The sequence below is a fragment of the Salvelinus alpinus genome, chromosome 2, assembly GCF_045679555.1.
Source record: "Salvelinus alpinus chromosome 2, SLU_Salpinus.1, whole genome shotgun sequence".
In the NCBI taxonomy this organism is placed as follows: domain Eukaryota; kingdom Metazoa; phylum Chordata; class Actinopteri; order Salmoniformes; family Salmonidae; genus Salvelinus; species Salvelinus alpinus.
This window is the reverse complement of record NC_092087.1, coordinates 77,948,395-77,974,309: the sequence shown is the minus strand read 5'-3', so window position 1 is coordinate 77,974,309 and position 25,915 is coordinate 77,948,395. Positions and strand designations below refer to the sequence as shown.

Genomic DNA, 25,915 nt, shown 5'->3' with positions numbered 1-25,915 from the left:
TTCCACTTCTTGAGCTCTGACTCATCACGTAAGACTGTCAGTGTCTGTTCTCACAACAGCCACATACTTTTAGACTGACTGGATGTCAGACAATGCCGGAGACGCTAGAGTGCTTCTTCTGGTTTAACCCTAACTGTAAGGCACTGTACTGGGTATCTTCTTCTGGTTTAACCCTAACTGTAAGGCACTGTACTGGGTATCTTCTTCTGGTTTAACCCTAACTGTAAGGCACTGTACTGGGTATCTTCTTCTGGTTTAACCCTAACCCTAACTGTAAGGCACTGTACTGGGTATCTTCTTCTGGTTTAACCCTAACTGTAAGGCACTGTACTGGGTATCTTCTTCTGGTTTAACCCTAACTGTAAGGCACTGTACTGGGTATCTTCTTCTGGTTTAACCCTAACTGTAAGGCACTGTACTGGGTATCTTCTTCTGGTTTAACCCTAACTGTAAGGCACTGTACTGGGTATCTTGCTACTTGGGTATCATTTCAGGGCCATGTTCATTTGCCAGAAGTTGTTGAACGTTGCAGATCGACTAGAAATGCCATGAATAGAGCCAATGTGATTCCTTTTTCCACATATCAAAGAGGCATGTTTGTTCTACATAGCATATTTCTCTGAACATTCCAAAATGTTGCGTCCTGCTGTACACGCCCCAGATATTCAGCCATACCTGTAGAACTAATCTAGCTCATAATGTACCATCACATATACAGTACCAGTCAAAAGTTTGGACTCATTCCTGGCTTTTTCTTTAGTTTTACTATTTTCTAGACTGTGGAATAATAGTGAAGACTAAACTGAAATAACACATGGAATCATGTAGTAACCCAAAAAGTTAAGTCAAATTATATTTTCTATTTGAGATTCTTCAAGGTATCCACCCTTTGCCTTGATGAACAGAATGTGACTGGCAGAACGGGTGTTGTATGTGGAGAATGAGGGCTGCAGTAGATATCTCAGATAGGGAGGAGTGAGGCCTAAGAGGGTTTTATAAATAAGCAGCAACCAGTGGGTCTTGCGACGGGTATACAGAGATGACCAGTTTACAGAGGAGTATAGAGTGCAGTGATGTTTCCTATAAGGAGCATTGGTGGAAAATCTGATGGCCGACTGGTAAAGAACATCTAGCCGTAACCTTACCTGCCTTGTTAAAAGTTCATTTTTGGAATTTCTTTCCTTAATGCATTTGAGCCAATCAGTTGTGTTGTAACAAGGTAGGGATGGTATACAGAACATAGCCCAAGTCCATATTATGGCAAGAACAGCCCTATATAAGCAAAGAGAAATGACAGTCCGTCACTACTTTAAGACAAGAAGGTCAGTCAATTTGGAAATTTTCAACAACTTTGAAAGTTTCTTCAATTGCAGTCGCAAAAACCATCAAGTGCTATGATAAAACTGGCTCTCACGAGGACCGCCACAGCAATGGAAGACCCAGAGTTACTTCTGCTGCAGAGGATAAGTTCATTAGAGTTACCAGCCTCAGAAATTGCAGCCCAAATAAATGCTTCACAGAGTTCAAGTAACAGACGCATCTCAACATCAACTGTTCAGAGGAGACTGAGTGTATCAGGGCTTCATGGTCGAATTTCTGCAAAAAACACTAGTAAAGGACACCAATAAGGAGAAGAGACTTGCTTGGGCCAAGAAACACGAGCAATGGACATTAGACCAGTGGAAATCTTTCCTTCGGTCTGATGAGTCCAAATTTGAGATTTTTGGTTCCAACCGCCATGTTTTTGTGAGACGCAGAGCAGGTGAACGGATGATCTCCTCATGTGTGGTTCCCACAGAGAAGCAACAGGACAATGACCCCAAACACACCTCCAGGCTGTGTAAGGGCTATTTGACCAAGAAGGAGAGTTATGGAGTGCTGCATCATATGACCTGGCCTCCACAAACACCCAACCTCAACCCAACTGAGATGGATTGGGATGCGTTGGAACGCAGAGTGAAGAAAAGGCAGCCAACAAAAGCTCAGCATATGTGGGAACTCCTTCAAGAGTGTTGGAAAAGCATTCTTCATGAAGCCTGTTGAGAGAATGCCAAGAGTGCAAAGCTGTCATCAAGGCAAAGGGTGGCTATATGTTTTGATTTGTTAAAAAAAAATTGGGGTTACTACATGATTCTGTATGTGTTATTTGGTGGTTTTGATGTCCACTATTATTCTACATTGTAGAAAATAGTAAAAATAAAGAAAAACTCTTGAATGAGAAGGTATCCAAACTTTTGACTGGTACTGTAGATTGGTACCCACTCTCTCCATCGTAGGCCATCGCCACCCATGTACCCCTCATTGGCTGTGGTGAACGTTTGGCATGAGTGTCACTGTTAACCACTCCGCCTCTCCACGGAATACCTGGTAGCCTCTGAACAATAGAGCCAGAGAATGTTGGTGTGTTTCAGCGTGCGTGTGACAGAGAAAGGGAGTGTGTACTAGGTAGACCGGTGACTCAGTGATACTGACACTCCTTAATCCATGTAGTTTGGCCGTATTTCGAGGTAGATGAGGAAGGATAGATGTTGCCATAACAGACTGATAGAGGTGAGAAGGATTATATCGGAGAGACAAGTCGGTTCAGAGCGATTGGGTTCATCTGAGAGAAGGAAGGAGAAGACGTACAGGGATACAGACAGAAAACCCAGCAACCCATTCCAACAAACTCCTATCTGGGTAAGGGTGAAACCTCAGTAGATGTAGTTGGTTGATGTGTATGTCAGTCAGGAGGGTTCTTAAAACTGAACATATCATAGACTCTAAGGTATTTAAAAGCCTTGAACTTCTTCATATTTAACATGATCTAATCTAAATCAAGACGCCTGTGAAAGTGAAGCTGTTGCTACAGTACTGTTTCTCCTACACCTCACGGAGGTCTTCATTTGACCTCAACACCTGATGCAATGCCACCCTGCCATGTGTAGGCAGTAAACGATATGGTTGTTTAAATTGCTCATAACGCACAGGATCGGGTCTGTTCCAGTTTCTCTGCTAGGAGAATAGGAGTGTTAAGAGTTGACAGGATATGGTTGTTTAAACTGCTCATAATGCACAGGATCGGGTCTGTTCCAGTTTCGCTGCAAGGAGAATAGGAGTGTTAAGAGTTGACAGGATATGGTCATCTGTGGTTAGAAACACGGGATATAAACAACAGGTTGTCAGGGCGTATCTAACGGAAGTAGGCCTACATGCTGTATATGTTACTGTTTGTACGGTTTTTATGTTCTGTTACTATGAGCATGCAGTGTACATTGTGTGTTTGAGTATTACTCCACACGTTGTTCTAAACAGAATGTAGTTGGACAGGCCTGGCAGGGGTATGTAGTTGGACAGGCGTGTGGGGGTGTGGCTGGAAATTGGTCACCCATACACATGATGCATACACACACAAGGAAAGAGAGATGGGGAGAGAATAGAGGAGGAGGGAACGTTTGACACTACATAGGTAGATCAGTGAACACAGAAAATACCTCACCTGTAACTTGAACCTTTGCATTTCTGATACACACATTACAATTGAAAGATAGATACGCACACACCAGACACACAACTTCAAAGGTGTTCAATGACAGTAAGCATTTATTTGTAACATCTCTTCTGGATTATCTTCTGAATGATAATTGTCATAGGATGACTGACCTAGGTTAGATGATAAGACAGGAGGCAACCCAGCCCACATTTCCAGTTTAACTTTCAGGTGTGTTAATCATGGCAGTTAGACAGACTGGGTGTGAGAGAAAAGCCAGCGGCTACACACAAAGACACACACCCTTACATGTTATTCCCATGCTGATAACTAGTGGTATGGAGAACAAAGTCATTTATTCACGCAAATGAACATCAACTTGACCATCAGGCATACTGTAAGCAATACCTCTTCAGTATCTGTAACCAATCTCTCTCTCTTTCAGCTATGACTGACGTCCTCCCCGGCAGCCATGCCGGAACTCCAGAGCCAGAGCTCCGCCTGGTCCTCCTAGGGACCATCGGCTGTGGCAAGACCCTGACAGGAGACACCCTCCTGGGCCAGTCCTCCTCCGGCTCTCCCTCCTCCTCTGGTTCTTCCCCCAGGCTTTGCCAGCTGAGGCGTGGGGTCTCTGAGGGCCGGAGGTTGACTGTGGTAGAGGCCCCTCGCTGGTACTGGAGCGGGGGCCACATGGAGGCTGGGGTGAGGAAGGAGACAGAGAGGGCACTTGAGCTGGCTGCCCAGGGGCCACACGCCTTCCTGCTGCTGGTTCCTGTCGGCCAGTTCACTGAGGTGGGTCTAATAGTTCTCTAATCGTTCAGAGAAGTTCTATGTTTCTTTGTAATTGTGTCTCTGGTGTTTTGTCATGTAGTTTTACTATGGTGTTGTGAGTCTTGAACAGTCTCTATGTTCTGCGTTATTTCCTTTTGTTTGACTTAATGATGCACATTGTGCTTATGAATACCATCTATTTGCATCGTCCTAATTGATCCAGGTGGAGCGCAGAGTGCCCGCTGAGATGGAGGAGGTGTTTGGGGAGGGGGTGTTGAAACACACCCTGGTGCTGTTCACCTGTGGTGACTACCTGATGGGCCGGGGGGCGGGACAGTACCTGGAGGGAGAGGACCCTGGGCTCAGGGAGGTGATTGACAGGTGTGGGGGCCAATACCATGTCATCAACAACCGCCGACCGCAGGACAGGGAGCAGGTCAGGGAGCTGCTGGAGAAGGTAACCATGACAACCATCCCATCTTATAATGATAGTGATAACAATGGATCCAATTGATGTAGTGCCTGTATGTGCTCTATGTGCTTCTACTGTCAATTTGTAGGACCCACCCACTTTATTGACACATCACTTTATTGACACATCACTTTCAAATACTTTATTGCTATGTCCACGGAATGTTGCAAATACGTTTAACTACCCTGTTGGTATTTTATATTTGAGGCACTGTGCTTTATTGCAGGTGGAGAACATGGTACAAAAGAACAGAGGATGCTACATACGACAAAACACCCTGCAGAGAGAGATGGAAGAACAAGCGATGGGGAGAGAGAGGGAACTGAAGGAGAAGGTGGAAGAACAAGCGAGGGGGAGAGAGAGGGAACTGAAGGAGAAGGTGGAAGAACAAGCGAGGGGGAGAGAGAGGGAACTGAAGGAGAAGGTGGAAGAACAAGCGAGGGGGAGAGAGAGGGTACTGAAGGAGAAGGTGGAAGAACGAGAGAGGGAACTGAAGGAGAAGGTGGACGAACAAGCGAAGGAGAGAGAGAGGGAACGGAAGGAGAAGGTGGACGAACAAGCGAGGGGGAGAGAGAGGGAACTGAAGGAGAAGGTGGAAGAACAAGCGAGGGGGAGAGAGAGGGTACTGAAGGAGAAGGTGGAAGAACGAGAGAGGGAACTGAAGGAGAAGGTGGACGAACAAGCGAAGGAGAGAGAGAGGGAACGGAAGGAGAAGGTGGACGAACAAGCGAGGGGGAGAGAGAGGGAACTGAAGGAGAAGGTGGAAGAACAAGCGAGGGGGAGAGAGAGGGAACTGAAGGAGAAGGTGGAAGAACAAGCGAGGGAGAGAGAGAGAGAACTGAAGAGGTACAAAGTGAAGGAGGAGAAAGAGACTGTGCTGGAATCTAGACACGTCACAAACACAGAGGCACGCAGATATTGTGGAAGCCAGAAAAGAGAGGTTACATCTAACTCTGCTATAGAGAAGAGAAGAGAGGAAGAGGGGGAAGAGATCAAGAGAGGGGAAGAGAGTGAGGAGATGGAAAACTGGAAGGAAGAGCTGGAGAAGATAAAGAGAGAGAGGGATGAGATAATGAAGAGCAGGAAAGAGAAGGAAGAGATGGAGAGAAAAATAGAGGAAGAGTGGGAGAAGAGAAGAAAAGATGAGCTGGAGAAGAGAAGGAAGAGAAGGGGGAGAGAGAGGGAACTGAAGGAGAAGGTGGAAGAACAAGCGAGGGAGAGAGAGAGGGAACTGAAGGAGAAGGTGGACGAACAAGCGAGGGGGAGAGAGAGGGAACTGAAGGAGAAGGTGGAAGAACAAGCGAGGGAGAGAGAGAGGGAACTGAAGGAGAAGGTGGAAGAACAAGCGAGGGGGAGAGAGAGGGAACTGAAGGAGAAGGTGGAAGAACAAGCGAGGGAGAGAGAGAGGGAACTGAAGGAGAAGGTGGAAGAACAAGCGAGGGGGAGAGAGAGGGAACTGAAGGAGAAGGTGGAAGAACAAGCGAGGGAGAGAGAGAGGGAACTGGAATCTAGACATGTCACCAACACAGAGACACGCAGATATTGGGGAAACAGGAAAAGAGAGGTTACACCTAACTCTGCTATAGAGAGAAGAAGAGAGGAAGAGAGGGAAGAGATCAAGAGGAGAAGGGAAGAGATGGAGAGGAAAAGAAGGGAAGAGGGGGAAGATATGGAAGAGAAAGTGACTGTGAAACCCTTGGTTAACTGTCTTCAATCAACACCAACACCAACACCACAGCAGCAGCCAACAGAGCCCCAGAATGGTGGTCCAGCACTGTTCACGAGGATCCCTAGTTTCCATCTGACTGAAGGTAAAGACCCATTTTGTATGGAAACTGTCCGCTAGTCACACTTCGGTATGGATATATATGTCCATTACTCAAACCAAGCTCAAACAAACTACTATGACACTGAAAGTAATGTGTGGTAATGAAGGGTTGTTCACTAGACTGTGTTCCTCTGTTGTAATTCTATATTTCTGTCTCTAGAGGGCGCTATACTCTCACAGCTGTCCGAACTCGAAGCAAAACCAGCCCAGAAAGTTGTTAATACCTGTAAGTCACATACTTCTCAGTGTAACACAACAATATCAATTGTGGTGTTATTTAACTTTCCCCATTTCATCTAAATGTGAGAGTGATCTAAACATACTGTCTGTCCTTTTCAGTCTGCCACAGAATCAACAGCATTGGAGAGAAGACAACCTCCTCCTCTTTACCCTCCTCCTCCTCCTCCTCCTCCCAGTCAGAGTTGCGTGTGGTTCTGCTGGGTAGGTCAGGGTCAGGGAAGAGTGCAGCAGGTAATACCATACTGGGTCGGGAGGAGTTTGTGTCTCGACCAGACATTACCACAGCCGTCACTCAGGACTGTCAGAAGAGCAGGGCCCTCGTCCTCGGGAGACGGGTTAGTGATTGATTAATCGTTATTACAGCTTTATTGGGTTTCTATTTTCTTAATCATTGAATAATATGAGTTCTATTAAGTTCTATTGAGTTCTATTGAGTTCTATTGAGTTCTATTGAGGTCTATTGAGTTCTATTGAGGTCTGCAGTTTGACTTGTTTCAAACTGAAAACCATCAAGTATTGTGTCTAAGAATGTTATAGTGTTAATGACTGTAAACACTTTCACAGTAAATGGGGGGGGGGGTCAAGTTGAACTTTTGCGTCAGTAAAATCAATATAGTAGTGACCTCAAATGACCAGCTACATGCCAGTAATTTCAGACCTCAACAAATCCTCTTCTCCTCTTCTTTATCCTCCCTCCCCCTCCAGGTGGCAGTGGTGGACACTCCAGACTGGTTCCGCTCCGAGCACCCTCCAGACGTGGTCCGTTCCCAGCTATCGTCCTGTGTGGCCCTCTCGGCCCCTGGCCCCCACGCCTTCATCCTCTGTGTCCCCGTGGACCAACCAGCCCAGGCAGAGCTACAGGCTCTAGGGGCCCTAGAGAAAGTCTTTGGTCCCGGAGCGGTCCAGACCCACACCCTGGTCCTCTTCACTCACTCCGATCGGTTGAAGGAGAGCGGGAAAGTGGGAGTGGAAGGAGTGGAGAAGTATATTTCCAGCCAGAGGAGAGATTTGTTGGAGTTGGTTAAACGATGTGGGGATCGGTATCATGTGATGGAGAGAGGGAGCGGAGGAGAAGAGGAGGAGGAGAGGAAGAGGAGGAGTGTGGGGGAGTTATTGGAGAAGGTGGAGCAGACGGTGAGAGAGGGAGGAGGAGAGTGTTTCTCCTGTCCGCTCTTCCAGGAGGCGGAGGATAGGGTGAGACAGAGACAGAAGGAGATAGTGAGGGAGAGGAGAGGAAGAGGAGAGGAGGTGAAGAGACAAGCGCTTCATTCCTACTCCATGCAGCCCTTGAGAGAGACAGAGGAAGAGGTGGATGAGGAGGAGATAGAGAGAACGAGAGAGGAGGCGGAGAAGAGCGTGAGCGCCCTGGAATTGGAAAATCTTCCCTCGCTCTCGTCCTCCTCTGCATGGTCTTCGTCGCTCCTTCGCTCGGTGTGGGAGAAGGTGGGGGCGGGAGCGAGTAAGGTAGCGAGTAAGGTCCCCAAGCTGACGGCTGGAGGTGCGCTGCTGGGTGGGGTGGTGGGCGTGTTCTTTGGAGGGCCCATAGGGGGCGCTATAGGGGCCACTGCTGGATCTGTGGTCACTGAGGTGGGGAGAAGGAGGTTTAGCAAGACAAAGAACGCAGCAGAAGAGACAGACGCCACAGGGAGAGTAGAGGGAGAAATCTTGGACAAAGTGTTGAAAACTGAGTGAGAGAGTCAGATCCACACAAGTTGATATGGATGTACAGTACAGCATTTTATGAGAGATTATGTGATAGGTTTCTACCAACGATATATCCACAGGTGATTGCCTGTGACTGTGCAGACATTGTATATATCTGTGATTATAAGCTGGGTGGGTCGAGCCCTGAATGCTGATTGGCTGACAGCCGCGGTATATCAGACAGTATACCACGGGTATGACAAACATTTATTTTTACTGTACTAATTACATTGGTAACCAGTTTATAATAGCAATAAGGCACCTCGGGGGTTTGTGATATATGGCCAATATACCACGGCTATATACCACGTTGCGTCACGCCTAAGGACAGCCCTTAGCCGTGGTATATTTGCCATATACCACACCACCTCGGGCCTTATTGCTTAAACATAATGTTGGTAACATTGTATATTGTATATCTGTGAACATAATGTTGGTAACATTGTACAACATATACTGATGTGTATAAGTTGTTTTGTGGCAAATACCGGTTCTCATTGACTACTTTAATGTTTTGTTGTATTTCATTTCCAGCTGTTACAATTATGACTTGTTAAATAACTCGTCATTATTATACAAATGACAAATGACATTCAACAGGGTTTCTTTAACTTTAACTACTACTACTACTATTGTGCATAGAGTTAATGCTTTTATTAATGCTAATAACACACATTGCATGATAATATCATTCAGTTGGGTTTGAAGGCCTCATTTGCTCCTATCAGATGGAACATGGCTTCATGGTTACAATATGTAAAGTTGGTCCTGCAATATGTAATAAACCCCAGAGGGGAGGCAGAGGCAAGGGGGTATTATCTGCATGTCCCAGACTGCTTTGCCTCACCCTCCAGGCCTCTTGTATCAGTAGGACTGGTCTAGGACACCAACCCCTACCACACCAACCACCACTCCTCTGTGTGATCTGATCCTCAGGGGCCTTCGTAGTTCACCCTACAAGTTCTCACAGTCTCACGTCAGAATTAGACGTTCATCCATGTTTCTCAAACGTCAAATTTCAAAGTGTTTGAGGCTGAGTTTAGGCGTTAACTCCAAATTCTTAAGGTTAGGCATTAAGTCTGAATGGTTAATGCAACGATTAAGGTTTGGCATAGGCTTAAAACAAAATATAAAAACCAACTATTATATCACTGGATTCGAACATGCAACCTTTGGCCCTTTGGAACCACAGGCAGATGCTTACGCCCATCCCCATCTACAATGCCCTAGAAAAGCCCAAACCTACTTGATGGTAACAGCTGTTGGGCGGCAGGGAGGGAGCCGGCCCTGGAGCCGTGGAGCGCACCACTGTTGGCCTGCACGGAGGGAGCCAGGGCCAGGTTGGCACGTCAGAGATGGAGGCTAGAGGCAGAGGCAATAGGGTTATGTAACCAGTCCTTCCTGTTGTGTCAGAACCACCGGGTGTGGTGGGGGGTCTGAGAGAGAGAAAGGGAGAGGGAACGAGGGCCCTTGTGGCTGATTTTCTCTTATTTCCGGCTCTTTTTTTGCCCTTCCCTCTCTCCCCTCTTCCATGCATGTAGCGGTTGATTGCACCACAGTATCCCCATCAGGCAACTTAATGGCTGTAGATGAGACAGCACTAACTGTAGAGCCATTTCCTGGCCACCTGATAGCTGGAGACGCAGCCAACCTGGGGGAAAGGGTTGAAGGGGACACCAACTAGGGCTGGGCGATATCGTTAACATTTTTGACGGTATTATGGTATTTGAAAGTATTTTATGTTTTTTTAATAATTAAAGTTCTAAATATGCTTCATGAGTAGTGCAGGACCGCAGGTAGGGTGGCAACAAATACATTCTAGGTGGTTTCAATGGGGATTTCTCTTCTGATTGCTTTATACTGTTCAATCAAACTTAATCTTAACATTATTTTCAGCATTTTCATCCATTTCTGCATTTTCTTCACTCGTGTTATCATCTCTCCTCACTGTACCACCTTTGTTTTGTCTTTGTATGACTCTATGTTGTGAAAATAAATGTTTTCTTTATCAGAATAACTATTCCGGGTGGCGCAGTGGTCTAGAGCACCGCATCGCAGTGCTATGCTGCGCCACCAGAGTCTGGGTTCGCGCCCAGGCTCTGTCGCAGCCGGCCGCGACCGGGAGGTCCGTGGGGCGACGCACAATTGGCTTAGCGTCGTCCGGGTTAGGGAGGGTTTGGCCGGTAGGGATATCCTTGTCTCATCGCGCTCCAGCGACTCCTGTGGCGGGCCGGGCGCAGTGCGCGCTAACCGAGGGGGGCGGGTGCACGGTGTTTCCTCCGACACATTGGTGCGGCTGGCTTCCGGGTTGGAGGCGCGCTGTGTTAAGAAGCAGTGCGGCTTGGTTGGGTTGTGCTTCGGAGGACGCATGACTTTCGACCTTCGTCTCTCCCGAGCCCGTACGGGAGTTGTAGCGATGAGACAAGATAGTAATTACTAGCGATTGGATACCACGAAATTTGGGGAGAAAAGGGGTAAAAAAAGAAAAAAAAAGAATAACTATTCTAACTAGGTTTCCATCCAATATGCACATTTTCCCACCAGTGGTGTGTTTCCACCAAACTGACTTGTTGAGGATAGAAATCAGTGCGTGATGACGCAGTGAAAAAAAAACATGTATTTTTCGCTTAAGGTTTCATGTACTGAATAAAAATTGAAAGTTCAATCTGTTTCCATCGCATTTTCAACTCTACCGATAGTTGTAACACAAAAACTGTTGCATTAAATAGCAAATGTGCTCCTCTGGTTCTTGCACTCTAGCCAACAACAGCTATACAGTGCAGGTAATGTAGGCTGAGCAGGTAGGCTAGTCTACATGATGAGATTATTATGGCTAAGAGAGAGAATATTTTGTCAAACAGCAGTCAAGCATCAATCATCATGTCACCAGAATAAGACAACGTTTTTTTGGAAAGGAGCATCAAGTTCATCAACGTGCACTTTCACCACCCTGTGAAGTTCATCAACGTGCACTTTCACCACCCTGTGAAGTTCATCAACGTGCACTTTCACCACCCTGTGAAGTTCGACAACGTGCACTTTCACCACCCTGTGAAGTTCGACAACGTGCACTTTCACCACCCTGTGAAGTTCATCATAACTTATTTCATCTGAAGACTAAGAAACTGCATGGTTTCCCGAGTCCTAGCGGGGAGGACCACACATCATTTCATCGTATGACTCCAAGTTTACTTCGATATGATGGTTATTATATCAATATTTTGCGCAAGGCATTTCCACCGCCATTTCACGCATAATGAATTTTACTGACACAAATAGATCCCACCATTTCGAACTTACAAATTATGTCAGCATTTACAAAATTGTACCTAAACGTCCTGTTTCACAGCTGTCATGATTTTACCACCCCTTACCCTCTGCCCCCCTACCACCACCACCACCACCAACACCACCACCACCACCACCCCTTACCCCCCCCTCACCACCAACACCAACACCCCCACCACCAACCCCCCCCCCCCCCCCCCCCACCACAACCCCTTACCCTCCACCCACGCCTCCATTTCCACACCTGTTTGCAGCTGTACTGAAGGGAAAGAACGGACACGTTGTCCAACGTGGACTGGAGGTTAAAGCAACACTACCGCCACCCGTTTTTTCCACGTCCGGGATTCTCACGGTACTGTCATGGGTCAGCTATGTCCGGCTTGGGGACATCAGCAGGGAGCATTTTTCCACCTTTCTTTTTTCGAACCGGTACTCTCTCTCTCTCCTGTGGTTATAAATCTGTCATGTAACTAACCAACGCAAACAAACAACCATAAACAGAAGGTTTGAAACCATGTATTGAACGAAGCTCATTTCCTAAATGTAATGGATGACTGATTAAGTGCAGACAAGGCATTCTCTCAGAGTAGTATTATAGGGCTAGGGGTAGTGTTAGGGTTGAGCTGGGATGTGGACATGAAGTTAGGGTTAGGGTTGAGCTGGGATGTGGACATAAAGTTAGGGTTAGGGTTGAGCTGGGATGTGGACAGGAAGTTAGGGTTAGGGTTGAGCTGGGATGTGGACAGGAAGTTAGGGTTAGGGTTGAGCTTGGATGTGGACATGAAGCTACCAACTGGCACACACTGGTTGAATCAGCGTTGGTTCCACGTCATTACAATGAAATCATGTTGAACCAACATGGAATAGACTTTGAATCTGTGCACAGTGGGTAGGGTTAGGGTTATGGGCTATGGCTTGGGTTAGGGTTGAGCTGGGATGTGGACAGGGAGTAGGGTTAGGGTTGAGCTGGGATGTGGACAGGAAGGTAGGGTTAGGGTTGAGCTGGGATGTGGACAGGAAGGTAGGGTTAGGGTTGAGCTGGGATGTGGACAGGAAGTTAGGGTTAGGGTTGAGCTGGGATGTGGACAGGAAGGTAGGGTTAGGGTTGAGCTGGGATGTGGACAGGAAGTTAGGGTTAGGGTTGAGCTGGGATGTGGAAAGGAAGTTAGGGTTAGAGTTGAAATGGGATGTGGACAGGACGTTAGGGTTAGGGTTGAACTGGGATGTGGACATGAAGTTAGGGTTAGGGTTGAGCTGGGATGCGGACAGAAAGTTAGGGTTAAGGGTTGAGCGGGTTATGTACATGAAGTTAGGGTTAGGGTTGAGCTGGGACGTGGACAGACAGTTGAGGTTAGGGTTGAGTTGGGATGTGGACAGGAAGTTAGGGTTGAGCTGGGATGTGGACATGAAGTTAGGGTTAGGGTTGAGCTGGGATGTGGACAGGAAGTTAGGGTTAAGGTTGAGCTGGGACGTGGACAGGAAGTTGAGGTTAGGGTTGAGCTGGGATGTGGACAGGAAGTTAGGGTTGAGCTGGGATGTGGACATGAAGTTAGGGTTAGGGTTGAGCTGGGATGTGGACATGAAGTTAGGGTTAGGGTTGAGCTGGGATGTGGACAGGAAGTTAGGGTTAGGGTTGAGCTGGGATGTGGACAGGAAGTTAGGGTTAGGGTTGAGCTGGGATGTGGAAAGGAAGTTAGGGTTAGGGTTGAGCTGGGATGTGGAAAGGAAGTTAGGGTTAGGGTTGAGCTGGGATGTGGACAGGAAGTTAGGGTTAGGGTTGAAATGGGATGTGGACAGGAAGTTAGGGTTATGTTTGAGCTGGGATGTGGAAAGGAAGTTAGGGTTAGAGTTGAAATGGGATGTGGACAGGAAGTTAGGTTTAGGGTTGAGCTGGGATGTGGACAGGAAGTTAGGGTTAGGGTTGAGCTGGGATGTGGACATGAAGTTTGGGTTAGGGTTGAGCTGGGATGTGTACAGGAAGTTAGGGTTAGGTTTGAGTTGGGATGTGGAAAGGAAGTTAGGGTTAGGGTTGAGCTGGGATGTGGAAAGGAAGTTAGGGTTAGAGTTGAAATGGGATGTGGACAGGACGTTAGGGTTAGGTTTGAACTGGGATGTGGACATGAAGTTAGGGTTAAGGGTTGAGCGGGTTGTGTACATGAAGTTAGGGTTAGGGTTGAGCTGGGATGTGGACAGGAAGTTAGGGTTAGGGTTGAGCTGGGACGTGGACAGACAGTTGAGGTTAGGGTTGAGTTGGGATGTGGACAGGAAGTTAGGGTTGAGCTGGGATGTGGACATGAAGTTAGGGTTAGGGTTGAGCTGGGATGTGGACAGGAAGTTAGGGTTAAGGTTGAGCTGGGACGTGGACAGGAAGTTGAGGTTAGGGTTGAGCTGGGATGTGGACAGGAAGTTAGGGTTGAGCTGGGATGTGGACATGAAGTTAGGGTTAGGGTTGAGCTGGGATGTGGACATGAAGTTAGGGTTAGGGTTGAGCTGGGATGTGGACAGGAAGTTAGGGTTAGGGTTGAGCTGGGATGTGGACATGAAGTTTGGGTTAGGGTTGAGCTGGGATGTGTACAGGAAGTTAGGGTTAGGTTTGAGTTGGGATGTGGAAAGGAAGTTAGGGTTAGGGTTGAGCTGGGATGTGGAAAGGAAGTTAGGGTTAGAGTTGAAATGGGATGTGGACAGGATGTTAGGGTTAGGTTTGAACTGGGATGTGGACATGAAGTTAGGGTTAGGGTTGAGCTGGGATGCGGACAGGAAGTTAGGGTTAAGGGTTGAGCGGGATGTGTACATGAAGTTAGGGTTAGGGTTGAGCTGGGATGTGGACAGGAAGTTAGGGTTAGGGTTGAGCTGGGACGTGGACAGACAGTTGAGGTTAGGGTTGAGTTGGGATGTGGACAGGAAGTTAGGGTTTAGCTGGGATGTAGACATGAAGTTAGGGTTAGGGTTGAGCTGGGATGTGGACAGGAAGTTAGGGTTAAGGTTGAGCTGGGACGTGGACAGGAAGTTGAGGTTAGGGTTGAGCTGGGATGTGGACAGGAAGTTAGGGTTGAGCTGGGATGTGGACATGAAGTTAGGGTTAGGGTTGAGCTGGGATGTGGACATGAAGTTAGGGTTAGGGTTGAGCTGGGATGTGGACAGGAAGTTAGGGTTAGGGTTGAACTGGGATGTGGACAGGAAGTTAGGGTTAGGGTTGAACTGGGATGTGGACAGGAAGTTAGGGTTGAGCTGGGATGTGGACAGGAAGTTAGGGTTAGGGTTGAACTGGGATGTGGACAGGAAGTTAGGGTTAGGGTTGAACTGGGATGTGGACAGGAAGTTAGGGTTGAGCTGGGATGTGGACAGGAAGTTAGGGTTAGGGTTGAACTGGGATGTGGACATGAAGTTAGGGTAAGGGTTGAGCTGGGATGTGGACATGAAGTTAGGATTAAGGGTTGAGCTGGGATGTGGACAGGAAGTTAGGGTTAGAGTTGAACTGGGATGTGGACATGAAGCTAGGGTTCATATTAATTAATTCGTATTAGATAAATAAAAATACAAAATGTTCTTATGTGCACTTTCTCATAACACACTTTTTATAGGATCACAAACCAACTTACAGCCATACAATAAGCCAGGTTGATTTTCTGAACACAAAAGCACATCTTCAGCCCTTCACACAACAATACTTTTGCCAGCGACTACACTGTCTGTTTCTCAAACTGGACACAGCAGCAAAACAATTGTATGGGTTGAGAAATTGTGCTGATAACAGGGCTGCATGTATTCTGGAGTGCAATAAGAGGATGTTGAATAAGGAAGAGAGAACTAAAACACTCTTTATTTCAGTCAGCTAGCACGGTCAATGTCCCAAATGGCACCCTATTCCCTACACAGTGCACTACTTTTGACCAGTAGTGCACTTAAAAGGAAATAGGGTGCCATTTGGGACAACTGTGTCACAATTTTGACCTCTAAGGGAGGGAGGGTGGGACCATCTTCTTCATCTGACTAAAGAAAGAAAATAGGAAACTTCAAAAACGGCCACATAAACTACTGGCTGAAGGTTACCGTCATTGATGTTTTTTGATGTCTCAAACTGCAGGAAGCAAAGCCATGAGGTCAACATGGCTCCTTCAGAGGTTTTAGGGCAACTGACACTGTGCTGACTGGATGTACAAACTGTCAAGCCTACATTTCCCAGGTAGCCCTATAGAAGCCTCAGTTCTGATGAAACAGCTTACGTTACCCAGAAAGCCTCAGTCCCACACTGCAGGACACAAAATCCAGACAGAGGGACAGTCAAACACTACCACAAACTACTACAAGATCTCAGAGCTGACTTTGTAGATATACCATGTCATTGAAAAAACTACATCGATTCCACAAGTTTCAAAGATTGCTGGTAGAGTAGTAAGTATACTGTACATTTTTGTCCTTTCCGTCAGTTTGTCGGATATTATTTACTACCAGGTATTCAATTTTGTCCTCTTTGTGACGTCACATGTCATGTCACCGCTGGTCACTGGCAAGTGTCACCACAGTCCGAATCTGACCTTTGACCTTTCCCGGAATGCCCCGGGGCACCACCATCGAGCTCTTAGCCCCGCCCCCCAGGTTCTCCTCGCTGTCTGTGTTGCTATAGCAACTGGAGGTCGGGGAGGTTGCCAAGGCGATCGATGAGTCTGTGGAGTCTCCTCTGTCGTGGTGGACCATAGTTGAAGAGGGAGTGTCACCCTGGAAAAGTGGGTGCATATCCTTGTTGTTCAGCCCCGCTTGGGCCCTCTCATCATGGGTCTCCTCCTCAGGCGAGCCCCTGGCTTTGTCTTGAGACTGGTCGTTGAGCAGGGTGACAAGGAAGTCGATGTACTTCATGGCCAGGCGGAGGATCTCATTCTTGGAGAGCTTCTTGTCCGGAGGGTGGGTGGGGATGAGCCTGCGGAGGTCTGAGAAGGCCCCGTTGACGTTCTGCTGGCGCCAGCGCTCCCGGCTGTTGGTGAACACACGCCTCGCCAGCTTCTGAGGAGGGCCCACTGGATGAGGATACACAGGCACAGTGCATTAAATACACATGCGTACTAGTATGCACATGTACATACACGCAACTGAATATCAGGAAGGTGTTCCTAATATTTGGTATATTCAGTGTATATCACAGGAGGTTGGTGGCACCTTAATTGGGGAGGACGGGCTCGTGGTAATGACTGGAGCGGAATCAGAGGACAGGTATCAAATCCATCACATACATAGTTTCCAGGATGCCATTCCATTCACTCCGTTCCGACCATTATCATGAGCTGTCCTCCCCTCAGCAGCCTCCTGTGGTGTATGTGTACATACATACACTACATAAACTGTATCTCATTGATTTATCATATGCTGGTATTGGTCAGTAGTCCATGGACAGTCACATCAGTTTATCTTCTATTTACCATCACTGAGATCCAACTCATAGTGTGAGGAGGGCCGTCTCTTGATGCTTCTACTGGAAAAGATTCCATAGTTACCAGAGGGACAGAGATGAGAACTGAGAGAGAGAAGGAGAGAATCAAATCAAATCAAATCTCATTTTAACGGTCATTTACAAATATTTAACAGATGTTATTGCAGGTGTAGCGAAATGCTTGTGTTCCTAGCTCCAACAGTGCAGTAATATCTAACATACACAACAATACACATGAATCTTGGAATTAAGAAATATAGAAACATTAGGACAAGCAATGTTGGAGTCCGGAGTACAAATGTATATATACAGTTGATGTCGGAAGTTTACATACACTTAGGTTGGAGTTATTAAAACTAGTTTTTCAACCATTCCACAAATGTCTTGTTAACAAACTATAGTTTAGCAAGTCGGTTAGGACATCTACTTTGTGCATGACACAATTCCAGTGGGTCAGAAGTTTACATACACTAAGTTGACTGTGCCTCTAAACAGATTGGAAAATTCCAGAAAATGATGTCATGGCTTTAGAAGCTTCTGATAGGCTCAATGACATCATTTGAGTCAATTGGAGGTGTACCTGTGGATGTATTTCAAGGCCTACCTTCAAACTCAGTGCCTCTTTGCTTGACATCATGGGAAAATCAAAAGAAATCAGCCAAGACCTCAGAAAAAAATGTGTAGACCTCGACAAGTCTGGTTCATCTTTGGGAGCAATTTCCAAACGCCTGAAGGTACCACGTTCTGTACAAACAATAGTACGCAAGTATAAACACCATGGGACCACACAGCCGTCATACCGCTCAGGAAAGAGACGCGTTCTGTCTCCTAGAGATGAACGTACTTTGGTGCGAAAACTGCAAATCAATCCCTGAACAACAGCAAAGGACCTTGTGAAAATGCTGGAAGAAACAGGTACAAAAGTATCTATATCCACAGTAAAACGAGTCCTGTATCGACATAACCTGAAAGGCCGCTCAGCAAGGAAGAAGCCACTGCTCCAAAACTGCCATAAAAAAACAGACTACGGTTTGCAACTGCACATTGGGACAAAGATCGTACTTTTTGGAGAAATGTCCTCTGGTCTGATGAAACAAAAATGGAACTGTTTGGCCATAATGACCATCGTTATGTTTGGAGGAAAAAGGGGTATGCTTGCAAGACGAAGAACACCATCCCAACCATGAAGCACGGGGGTGGCAGCATCATGTTGTGGGGTGCTTTGCTGCAAGATGGACTGGTGCACTTCACAAAATAGATGTCATCATGAGGAAGGGAAATTATGTGGATATATTGAAGCAACATCTCAAGACATCAGTCAGGAAGTTAAAGCTTGGTCGCAAATGGGTCTTCCAAATGGACAATGACCCCAAGCATACTTCCAAAGTTGTGGCAAAATGGCTTAAGGACAACAAAGTCAAGGTATTGGAGTGGCCATCACAAAGCCCTGACCTCAATTCCATAGAAAATTTGTGGGCAGAACTGAAAACGCGCGTGCGAGCAAGGAGGCCTACAAACCTGACTCGGTTACACCAGCTCTGTCAGGAGGAATGGGCCAAAATTCACCAACTTATTGTGGGAAGCTTGTGGAAGGCATTTGACCCAAGTTAAACAATTTAAAGGCAATGCTACCAAATACTATACTTCTGACCCACTGGGAATGTGATGAAAGAAATAAAAGCTGAAATAAATCATTCTCTCTACTATTATTCTGACATTTCACATTCTTAAAATAAAGTGGTGATCCTAACTGACCTAAGACGGGGAAAACTGATTTTAAATGTATTTGCCTAAGGTGTATGTAAACTTCCGACTTCCAACTGTGTATATACAGTATGTGGTGGGATGTATAGACATTATGGACAGTATGTGGAAAGAATATGTAGTATATCTGAAGAATACCTAGAATAGACTTGTATATGTACAGCAATAGTTAAATATAATGACCTTGACTAGACTACAGTATAACCATATGAAAGTGGGTAAAACAGTATGTAAACATTATTAAACAATATTAAAGTGACGTCCAAAGAGGGAGGAACGTGAGAGAGTTTTCATTGGAAACAAAAGATAACAAATAAAAGTATCCAAACAATGATAGAATACAACTGTAAAAGTACAAATGATGCTATTCAGGGGAGTAATCATGTTTTAAATGGTTTTCAAATTGTTAAATGGATTTGAAATGGCAAAAACATTTCAAATTGACTGAGGGAGAGAAAGCGAGCAAAGCTATCTGTATGGTGATTATGTTTGGGATGTTGATGGAGTGTGCATGCTGTCAACAGGCTGTCTCTCATTAGGGCTGACACTGGCAGAGACATGCTGCTAAAATAGAACAATGTTCCTGCTGAGAATGAAGAAGAAGAAGGATATTTCATCATAGTGATTCCAAGAAATGGGGCTCTATGGGGAAGTAGCAGTTCTAGTTTAGTAATTGGTTAGGATTAAGGGTTAGGAAAAGCAGAAAGAGAAATCTACGATATAAACTGTCAGTTGTAGTAGTGAAACTGTCAGTTATAGTGAAACAGTTTGCCATACAGTATCAGAAAGCCAGTCATAACATGAAATATGATCATGCAAGTGGAGGCTGCTGAGGGAAAGACGGCTCATAATAATGGCTGGAATGGAGTCATTGAAATGACATCAACCACATGGAAACCACATGTTTGATGTCTGTGATTCCATTCCATTGACTTCATTCCAGCCGTTATTATGAGCTGTCCTCCCCTCAGCAGCCTCCACTGGATAATGGAATATAACGTGAATATGAAACATTTCCCTATCACCTGTTGAAGAAGTGGTGTGATGGCAGGTACTGGTGGGGCAGCAGGGGGCCCTGTGAGGAGATCGGTGGGGCCCCTGGTCTGGTCCCTGACAGGGAGGTGAGCTGGGTGAGGCGGATGCCCCCGTGGTGGTGGGTGTGGTGGTAAGGGTCATGGTGGTGGGGGTGGTTGGGGATGGGGTGCAGGGTAGTTAGAGGGGTGTTACTGGGGAGGGAGAGGGGGTGGGGGGGTTTACTGTGTCCCAGACTAATAACAGGGATGTGGGGAGGGAGGGGGGCAATAGAGGAAAAGGAGGAAGAAGAGGAGGAGGAGGATTGGGGGAGGACGGCAGGGGTAGTGGATGTAGACACTGGGGCTGGGAGGAGGGGAGGCGGAGAGGAGGAGGGGGCTTTCGGAGAGGAGCGAATGAAACCTCCTCCCTTGGTGTTGTTTGTTTCCATGGCAACCGGTGGTTCAGGTGCGATGTTGGTGGCGGCAGGTTGGTCAAGCAACTTGGTAGGGGACTCTGGAGGTGGAGGAGGGGAGGCAGGGGGGCTAGGTGGGACAAACCTGTCTTCCAAACTCCCTGGTTCATTAACCGGCGGTGGGCTGCTAGCGTCAAGTGAAGCCGGTGAGGGGGCCTGCTGAGGGCCCAGTCGTTCAGACTCCGATAGGGGGTCAGAGGGAGGGGAGGCAGAGGGGGGGTTCAGTTTCTCCATCATGGTACCTGTGGGAAGGCACCCCACCACTGCACCCCTCACCCCTTCCGCTGTTCTGTCTCTCTCACCCAGCATGGTGTCTAGGCCACTAGCTGCTGCTGCTAGACCCCTATAGACCTCCACAGACCTCTCTCAGCCCTGGGCCTCAGCTGCTACTCCAGATAATATCCCCTTATTATGCTGTTAGTCCCCTGGTCCTCCTGAACGACGGGTTGTCTATTGCTGTTATTAATCAGTCCAGGGATGTCTGTGATGGGCTGTCTGGGTCCTGGGTCTTCAGGGGTCAGGAGTCAGGGGGTGGTGTTGAAGCTAAGGCTGATGCCCTCGGGTCTGGCTCAGTCCAGTCTTATTGTCACCTCTCATTCTGAGGGCTGTTGCGTGTGTGAGAGCGAGTGTGTGTGTGAGTTTGTGTGTGTGTGAGAGAGAGAGAAGGACAAAAGGAGAGAGGGTGTGAGTGTGATCTTGCATTCATGGCCCCACTCAAGAGACTGTGTCCAATCTACAGTGGCTGGGCAGACGATGCTCACATCAATAATCATGTGCCAGTGTTTACTAGTGGTGTGACTGAGGTGTCTCTGGGTCTTCTTGGAGCTCCACAGCAGACTGGTTGGTCTGGCTTTAAGTTTAGTAGTCTAGACGTCTTTTTCCCATAGTACATCCTGAAGAATAGCCAAGTACGTTGTCTTTGAATGAGTCACCATCGGCCGACACTGTTGATTAGTCCCCCAGTCTGTCTGTCTGTCTTTTCGGATATGAATCAAACTGTCCATACAATCCACATTGTCCCAGGTGCATAAAGATTGGACGGTTTTCAAACCTGTCGAACAAAAGAGATAAGACACATTTGCTTTACATGATTTAGTGGGTCAAATACTGGAATGAATGAATGAATTACATTTAATTTTCGTGTCAAATCACCAGTTGGCAACCCATCCCTTAATGGATTAATTGACACATAAACAAACATTACAATAATTCACTTTGGTAATTCAGTGATAATTCTTCTTCTGGAAGTGGTGAATAAAAAATAAAGCTAGATTTAGAATTTGGAATTAATTAGGAAATTAAAATGATACATTTTTCCATATACAATCTACATCAAAGCAAAATCTAGTATCCCTGGCATTCTCACGAGCTGATGACAGGCTCAACATGGTTGTCATGGGTGTCCATTGTTTGGTATCATACTGCGTGTGTGTTTTCCTAATTTCAAGGAAGTTCACAGTTGTCATACGTTCTGCTTCTGCAAGACTTGGATGATTCATTATTCATGGCTGGATTTTGCAACTGTCTCTTCTCCTTATGCATAGCCTTATGTTTGGGGCAAATCCAACACATCACTGAGTACCTCCCTCTGTATTTTCAAGCATGGTGGTGGCTGCATCATGGCAACGGTATGCTTGGCATCAACAAAGACTGGGGGAGTTTTTCAGGATAAAAAGAAACGGAATTGAGCTAAGGAGAGGCAAAATCCTAGACGAAAACCTGGTTCAGTCTCCTTTCCAACAGACACTAGGAGACAAATTCACCTTTCATTAGGACAGTAATCTAAAACACAAGGCCAAATCTACACTGGAGTTGCTTGTCAGGAAGACGGTGAATGTTCCTGAGTGGTGAAGCTACAGTTTTGACTTAAATCTGCATGACAATTGCTGTCTGGCCTCGATCCCCAACACCTTGACAGAGCTTGAAGAATGTTTTTTATAATAATGGGCGAATATTGCACAATACAGGTGTGTAAAGCTCTTAGAAACATACCCAAGAAGTCTCACAGCTGTAATCGCTGCTAAAGGTGTTACTAGCATGTAGTGACTCAGGGCGGTGAATACTTATCTAATCAAGAAATATTAGTGTTTCATTTTTCATTCATCTAAAAAAGAAATGCTTTTTTCTTCCACTAACATTCCAGAGTATTTTGTGTAGATCATTGATAAGAAATGACATATAAATCTACACATTTTTGAGAGAGAGAACAGGCAAGGTGAGCTTTCAATATAAACATTTGATTCATAGAAAAGTTTAATCCCAAAAATGACAATGGAACAAATACACTCCCAAAGACGTGTTGAAGTCTTTCTTTATGTTACACGTTTTTTTGTAATATTCTATTATTTGCAATCAAATGATAATGTTGCTTAATTGATTCACTATTTGTGTCATGAAGAGTACGCTAGCTTCGATGTTCAGCTGCATTTGTGCCTACAATTCAATTTGAACTTGAATACATTTTAATTAATGTTCTTAACGTTTCAGAATTTGTTTTGTTATTCCTTGTTTCCTTTGACATGAGACAAAAATCATATTGTATTTTTGTGTAAACTCAATGCACTCATTTGTTGTTCATTTCAAGTCATGAATTAGGAATATAATTTGGTGGTCTTATATCTGTATGGCTGCAAAGATCTATATGTTTTATGTATATGATGTTATGTTTATTATAGCAGTGGTAAATACACGAACATGTATTTTATTGTCTGCAATGTTTTCTATATTATTTATTTGATCAAAGAACAGGCAAAAACACATAACAGGTTTTCCTCCATAAAAAAATGTTGCACAAAGAAAAATGAACTATAACTTCATGCAATAAATGAACAATAATAACTTAACATAAATTGAGAAATGGCTTTGAACTCAATAGCATTGACCCTATACAGTAATATTTAAATTGACCAGTGTAGACCTACTCACCTACGCAGCATGAAAACCAGCGTGCTCTGTCAGTACAGTTGTTTACCCACAGGACCCTACAGTACCATAGGTAAGGTAGCACATGGCACATCTACTTTACTTTCCGTCCTCCTTAAATAAATTGGGAACTCCAGTAATGTTTAAAAAAAGATGTAATATCAAACATCCAAAAGACCAAGAGATGAAGTCAGAAATTGGTCAAGGAATAACAAAATGAACAAAATGCCCTTTTGAATCCTTTGTGGTGATTCTGTTGAACGAAGGCGCACAAGCTGACAAGGTGATGCTGACCATGTCGTACTCGTGTTCTTATGTCATTCTCTAGTTCCCAATCTCTCTTTCTTTACTTTCTTCCCTCCTCTCCCTCCATGCTAGGAAGAGACAGAGCTCTAGTTGGATGGCGAGAGAGAGAGGTGAGAGAGAGAGCGAGAGAGAGAGAGAGAGAAAGAGGGAGAGGTGAGAGAGAGCAAAGGGATAGACAGAGACAGAAGAGAGACAGAGAAAGAGAGAGAGAGAAAGAGAGAGAGAGAAAGAGAGGAAGAGAGAGAGAGAGAAAGAGAGAGTGAGAGAGGGAGAGAGAGGGAGAGAGAGAGAGAGAGAGAGAGAGCGAATGGATAGACAGAGACAGAAGAGAGACAGAGAAAGAGAGAAAGAGAGAGAGAAAGAGAGAGAGACAGACAGAGAGAGAGAGAGAGAGCGAGAGCGAGAGCGAAGGGATAGACTGAGAGACAGAAGAGAGAAAGAGAGAGAGACAGAGAGAGAGAACTTCGTTGCAAGGAGAGTTTTTCCGCTCCCCACTGGACAAGAGGATGTGCTAGTACAATGTGGTGGCTACTGATAACGCTCTCAAAGCCGCCTGTGGCCCGCAGATAAGGAAATGTACCCCCCTCCTCTCCTCTCCCCCTCCCCCTCCCCCCAACCCCAATACCAACACATGCTTGCGCATACATGCGCATGCACACGTACGCATGCGCATACAAACTCACTCTGTATAGACATACACTCATGTGTTCACACACACACAGGCACGCGTCGTTCCTCCAGGGTGGCCAATCCTAAAATATGAAGGGACTTGGATGGTAACCATAATGGAGGGAATGTGTTTGTATCACAATAGAATAACACCCCAAAGGAAGACATGCAGACACGTACAGACAATAGATATTATTGGGAAAACCTAATAGATCCATTTCCTATTTAAACAACTTCCCTGTCTGCAGCACTTGCAGCCTCATGGCTCTGACAAGTGTTTACCATAGGATCAATAGAGGTGGGAAAAGGTAGACAGATAGAGAGAAAGAAAAGGATAGAGAGAAAAATATAGAAATGGAGACAGTCCTGGTTGTTTCTGTGATTACATCATCACACCTGTGGTACTGCACTGCATGGTGGCCAATACTATCATCTCAGTAATTTTCCTCAAGACCCTGCTTCCTCTCTCTCTCTTTCTCTCTCTCAAGGTCAATTCCTCTTTTTTTATTGTCTCCGTCATTTCCTACCCAGACAGTCTGAAAGACAAACATTGCAAAGGCCCCAGAGAATGATGACCATTCGGGACCTGTGATGGCATAGGCTAAGTATCACTGTAGGTTTACATATTAAACCAATCATCATGAGTTTAGCTCCTATGAGTTTAGCTCCTATGAGTATATCTCCTATGAGTTTAGCTACTATGGGTTTAGCTCGTATGAGTATATCTCCTATGAGTTTAGCTACTATGGGTATAGCTCCTATGAGTTTAGCTACTATGAGTTTAGCTACTATGAGTATATCTCCTATGAGTATATCTCCTATGAGTTTAGCTACTATGGGTTTAGCTCCTATGAGTATATCTCCTATGAGTATATCTCCTATGAGTTTAGCTCCTATGAGTTTAGCTACTATGAGTTTAGCTACTATGGGTATAGCTCCTATGAGTTTAGCTACTATGAGTTTAGCTACTATGAGTATATCTCCTATGAGTATATCTCCTATGAGTTTAGCTCCTATGAGTTTAGCTACTATGAGTTTAGCTACTATGGGTATAGCTCCTATGAGTTTATCTACTATGAGTTTAGCTACTATGGGTATAGCTCCTATGAGTTTATCTACTATGGGCATAGCTCCTATGAGTTTAGCTACTATGAGTTTAGCTCCTATGAGTTTAGCTACTATGAGTATATCTCCTATGAGTTTAGCTACTATGAGTTTAGCTACTATGAGTTTAGCTCCTATGAGTTTAGCTACTATGAGTTTAGCTACTATGAGTTTAGCTCCTATGAGTTTAGCTACTATGAGTTTAGCTACTATGAGTTTAGCTACTATGAGTATATCTCCTATGAGTTTAGCTACTATGAATTTAGCTACTATGAGTTTAGCTCCTAGGAGTTTAGCTCCTATGAGTTTAGCTACTATGAGTTTAGCTACTATGAGTTTAGCTACTATGAGATTAGCTACTATGAGTTTAGCTACTATGGGTATAGCTACTATGAGTTTAGCTACTATGAGTTTAGCTACTATGAGTTTAGCTACTATGAGTTTAGCTCCTATGAGTTTAGCTACTATGA

At 45.5% G+C, this 25,915-nt stretch overlaps 2 protein-coding genes across 4 annotated transcripts; one reads left to right on the top strand and one right to left on the bottom strand.

The window, feature by feature from the left end:
- The first annotated feature begins 2,389 nt into the window (after positions 1–2,389).
- Positions 2,390–9,081, top strand: LOC139567843 (zinc finger CCCH domain-containing protein 13). 2 transcript variants are annotated; one of them, XM_071389400.1, is made up of 7 exons: positions 2,390–2,679; positions 3,915–4,261; positions 4,464–4,697; positions 4,939–6,523; positions 6,701–6,766; positions 6,880–7,115; positions 7,486–9,081. In XM_071389400.1, exons 2-7 carry the CDS (start codon positions 3,917–3,919, stop codon positions 8,470–8,472), a joined length of 3,453 nt encoding a protein of 1,150 aa, XP_071245501.1. In that variant the 5' UTR covers positions 2,390–2,679; positions 3,915–3,916; the 3' UTR covers positions 8,473–9,081. The 2 variants fall into 2 exon arrangements, with proteins under 2 accessions (XP_071245501.1, XP_071245502.1); XM_071389401.1 differs by lacking the exon at positions 2,390–2,679 and having other exon boundaries at positions 3,775–4,261.
- Positions 9,082–15,324: 6,243 nt separating this feature from the next.
- On the bottom strand, positions 15,325–24,167 carry lyl1 (LYL1 basic helix-loop-helix family member). Of its 2 annotated transcripts, none has more exons than XM_071389349.1 (4): positions 23,370–24,167; positions 19,984–21,495; positions 17,184–17,233; positions 15,325–16,784 (listed from the first exon to the last, which is right to left on the bottom strand). In XM_071389349.1, the coding sequence occupies exons 2-4, from the start codon at positions 20,751–20,753 to the stop codon at positions 16,264–16,266; spliced, it is 1,341 nt and encodes a 446-aa protein (XP_071245450.1). In that variant the 5' UTR covers positions 20,754–21,495; positions 23,370–24,167; the 3' UTR covers positions 15,325–16,263. The 2 variants fall into 2 exon arrangements, with proteins under 2 accessions (XP_071245450.1, XP_071245449.1); XM_071389348.1 differs by having other exon boundaries at positions 17,184–17,278; positions 23,370–24,162.
- Positions 24,168–25,915: the final 1,748 nt, after the last annotated feature.

What these genes read in the sequence shown, in the direction of transcription:
- lyl1 (XM_071389348.1), bottom strand. Translation starts at nt 20,753, where the DNA reads ATGCTGGGTGAGAGAGACAGAACAGCGGAAGGGGTGAGGGGTGCAGTG. An exon ending in TCACACCACTTCTTCAACAG is followed by an intron (nt 17,279 to 19,983) that starts GTGATAGGGAAA and finishes TCTCTCTCTCAG; the next exon opens with TTCTCATCTCTGTCCCTCTG. An exon ending in TGAGTTGGATCTCAGTGATG is followed by an intron (nt 16,785 to 17,183) that starts GTAAATAGAAGA and finishes ATCCTCATCCAG; the next exon opens with TGGGCCCTCCTCAGAAGCTG.
- LOC139567843 (XM_071389400.1), top strand. Translation starts at nt 3,917, where the DNA reads ATGACTGACGTCCTCCCCGGCAGCCATGCCGGAACTCCAGAGCCAGAG. An exon ending in CTGTCGGCCAGTTCACTGAG is followed by an intron (nt 4,262 to 4,463) that starts GTGGGTCTAATA and finishes TAATTGATCCAG; the next exon opens with GTGGAGCGCAGAGTGCCCGC. An exon ending in CCAGAAAGTTGTTAATACCT is followed by an intron (nt 6,767 to 6,879) that starts GTAAGTCACATA and finishes TGTCCTTTTCAG; the next exon opens with TCTGCCACAGAATCAACAGC.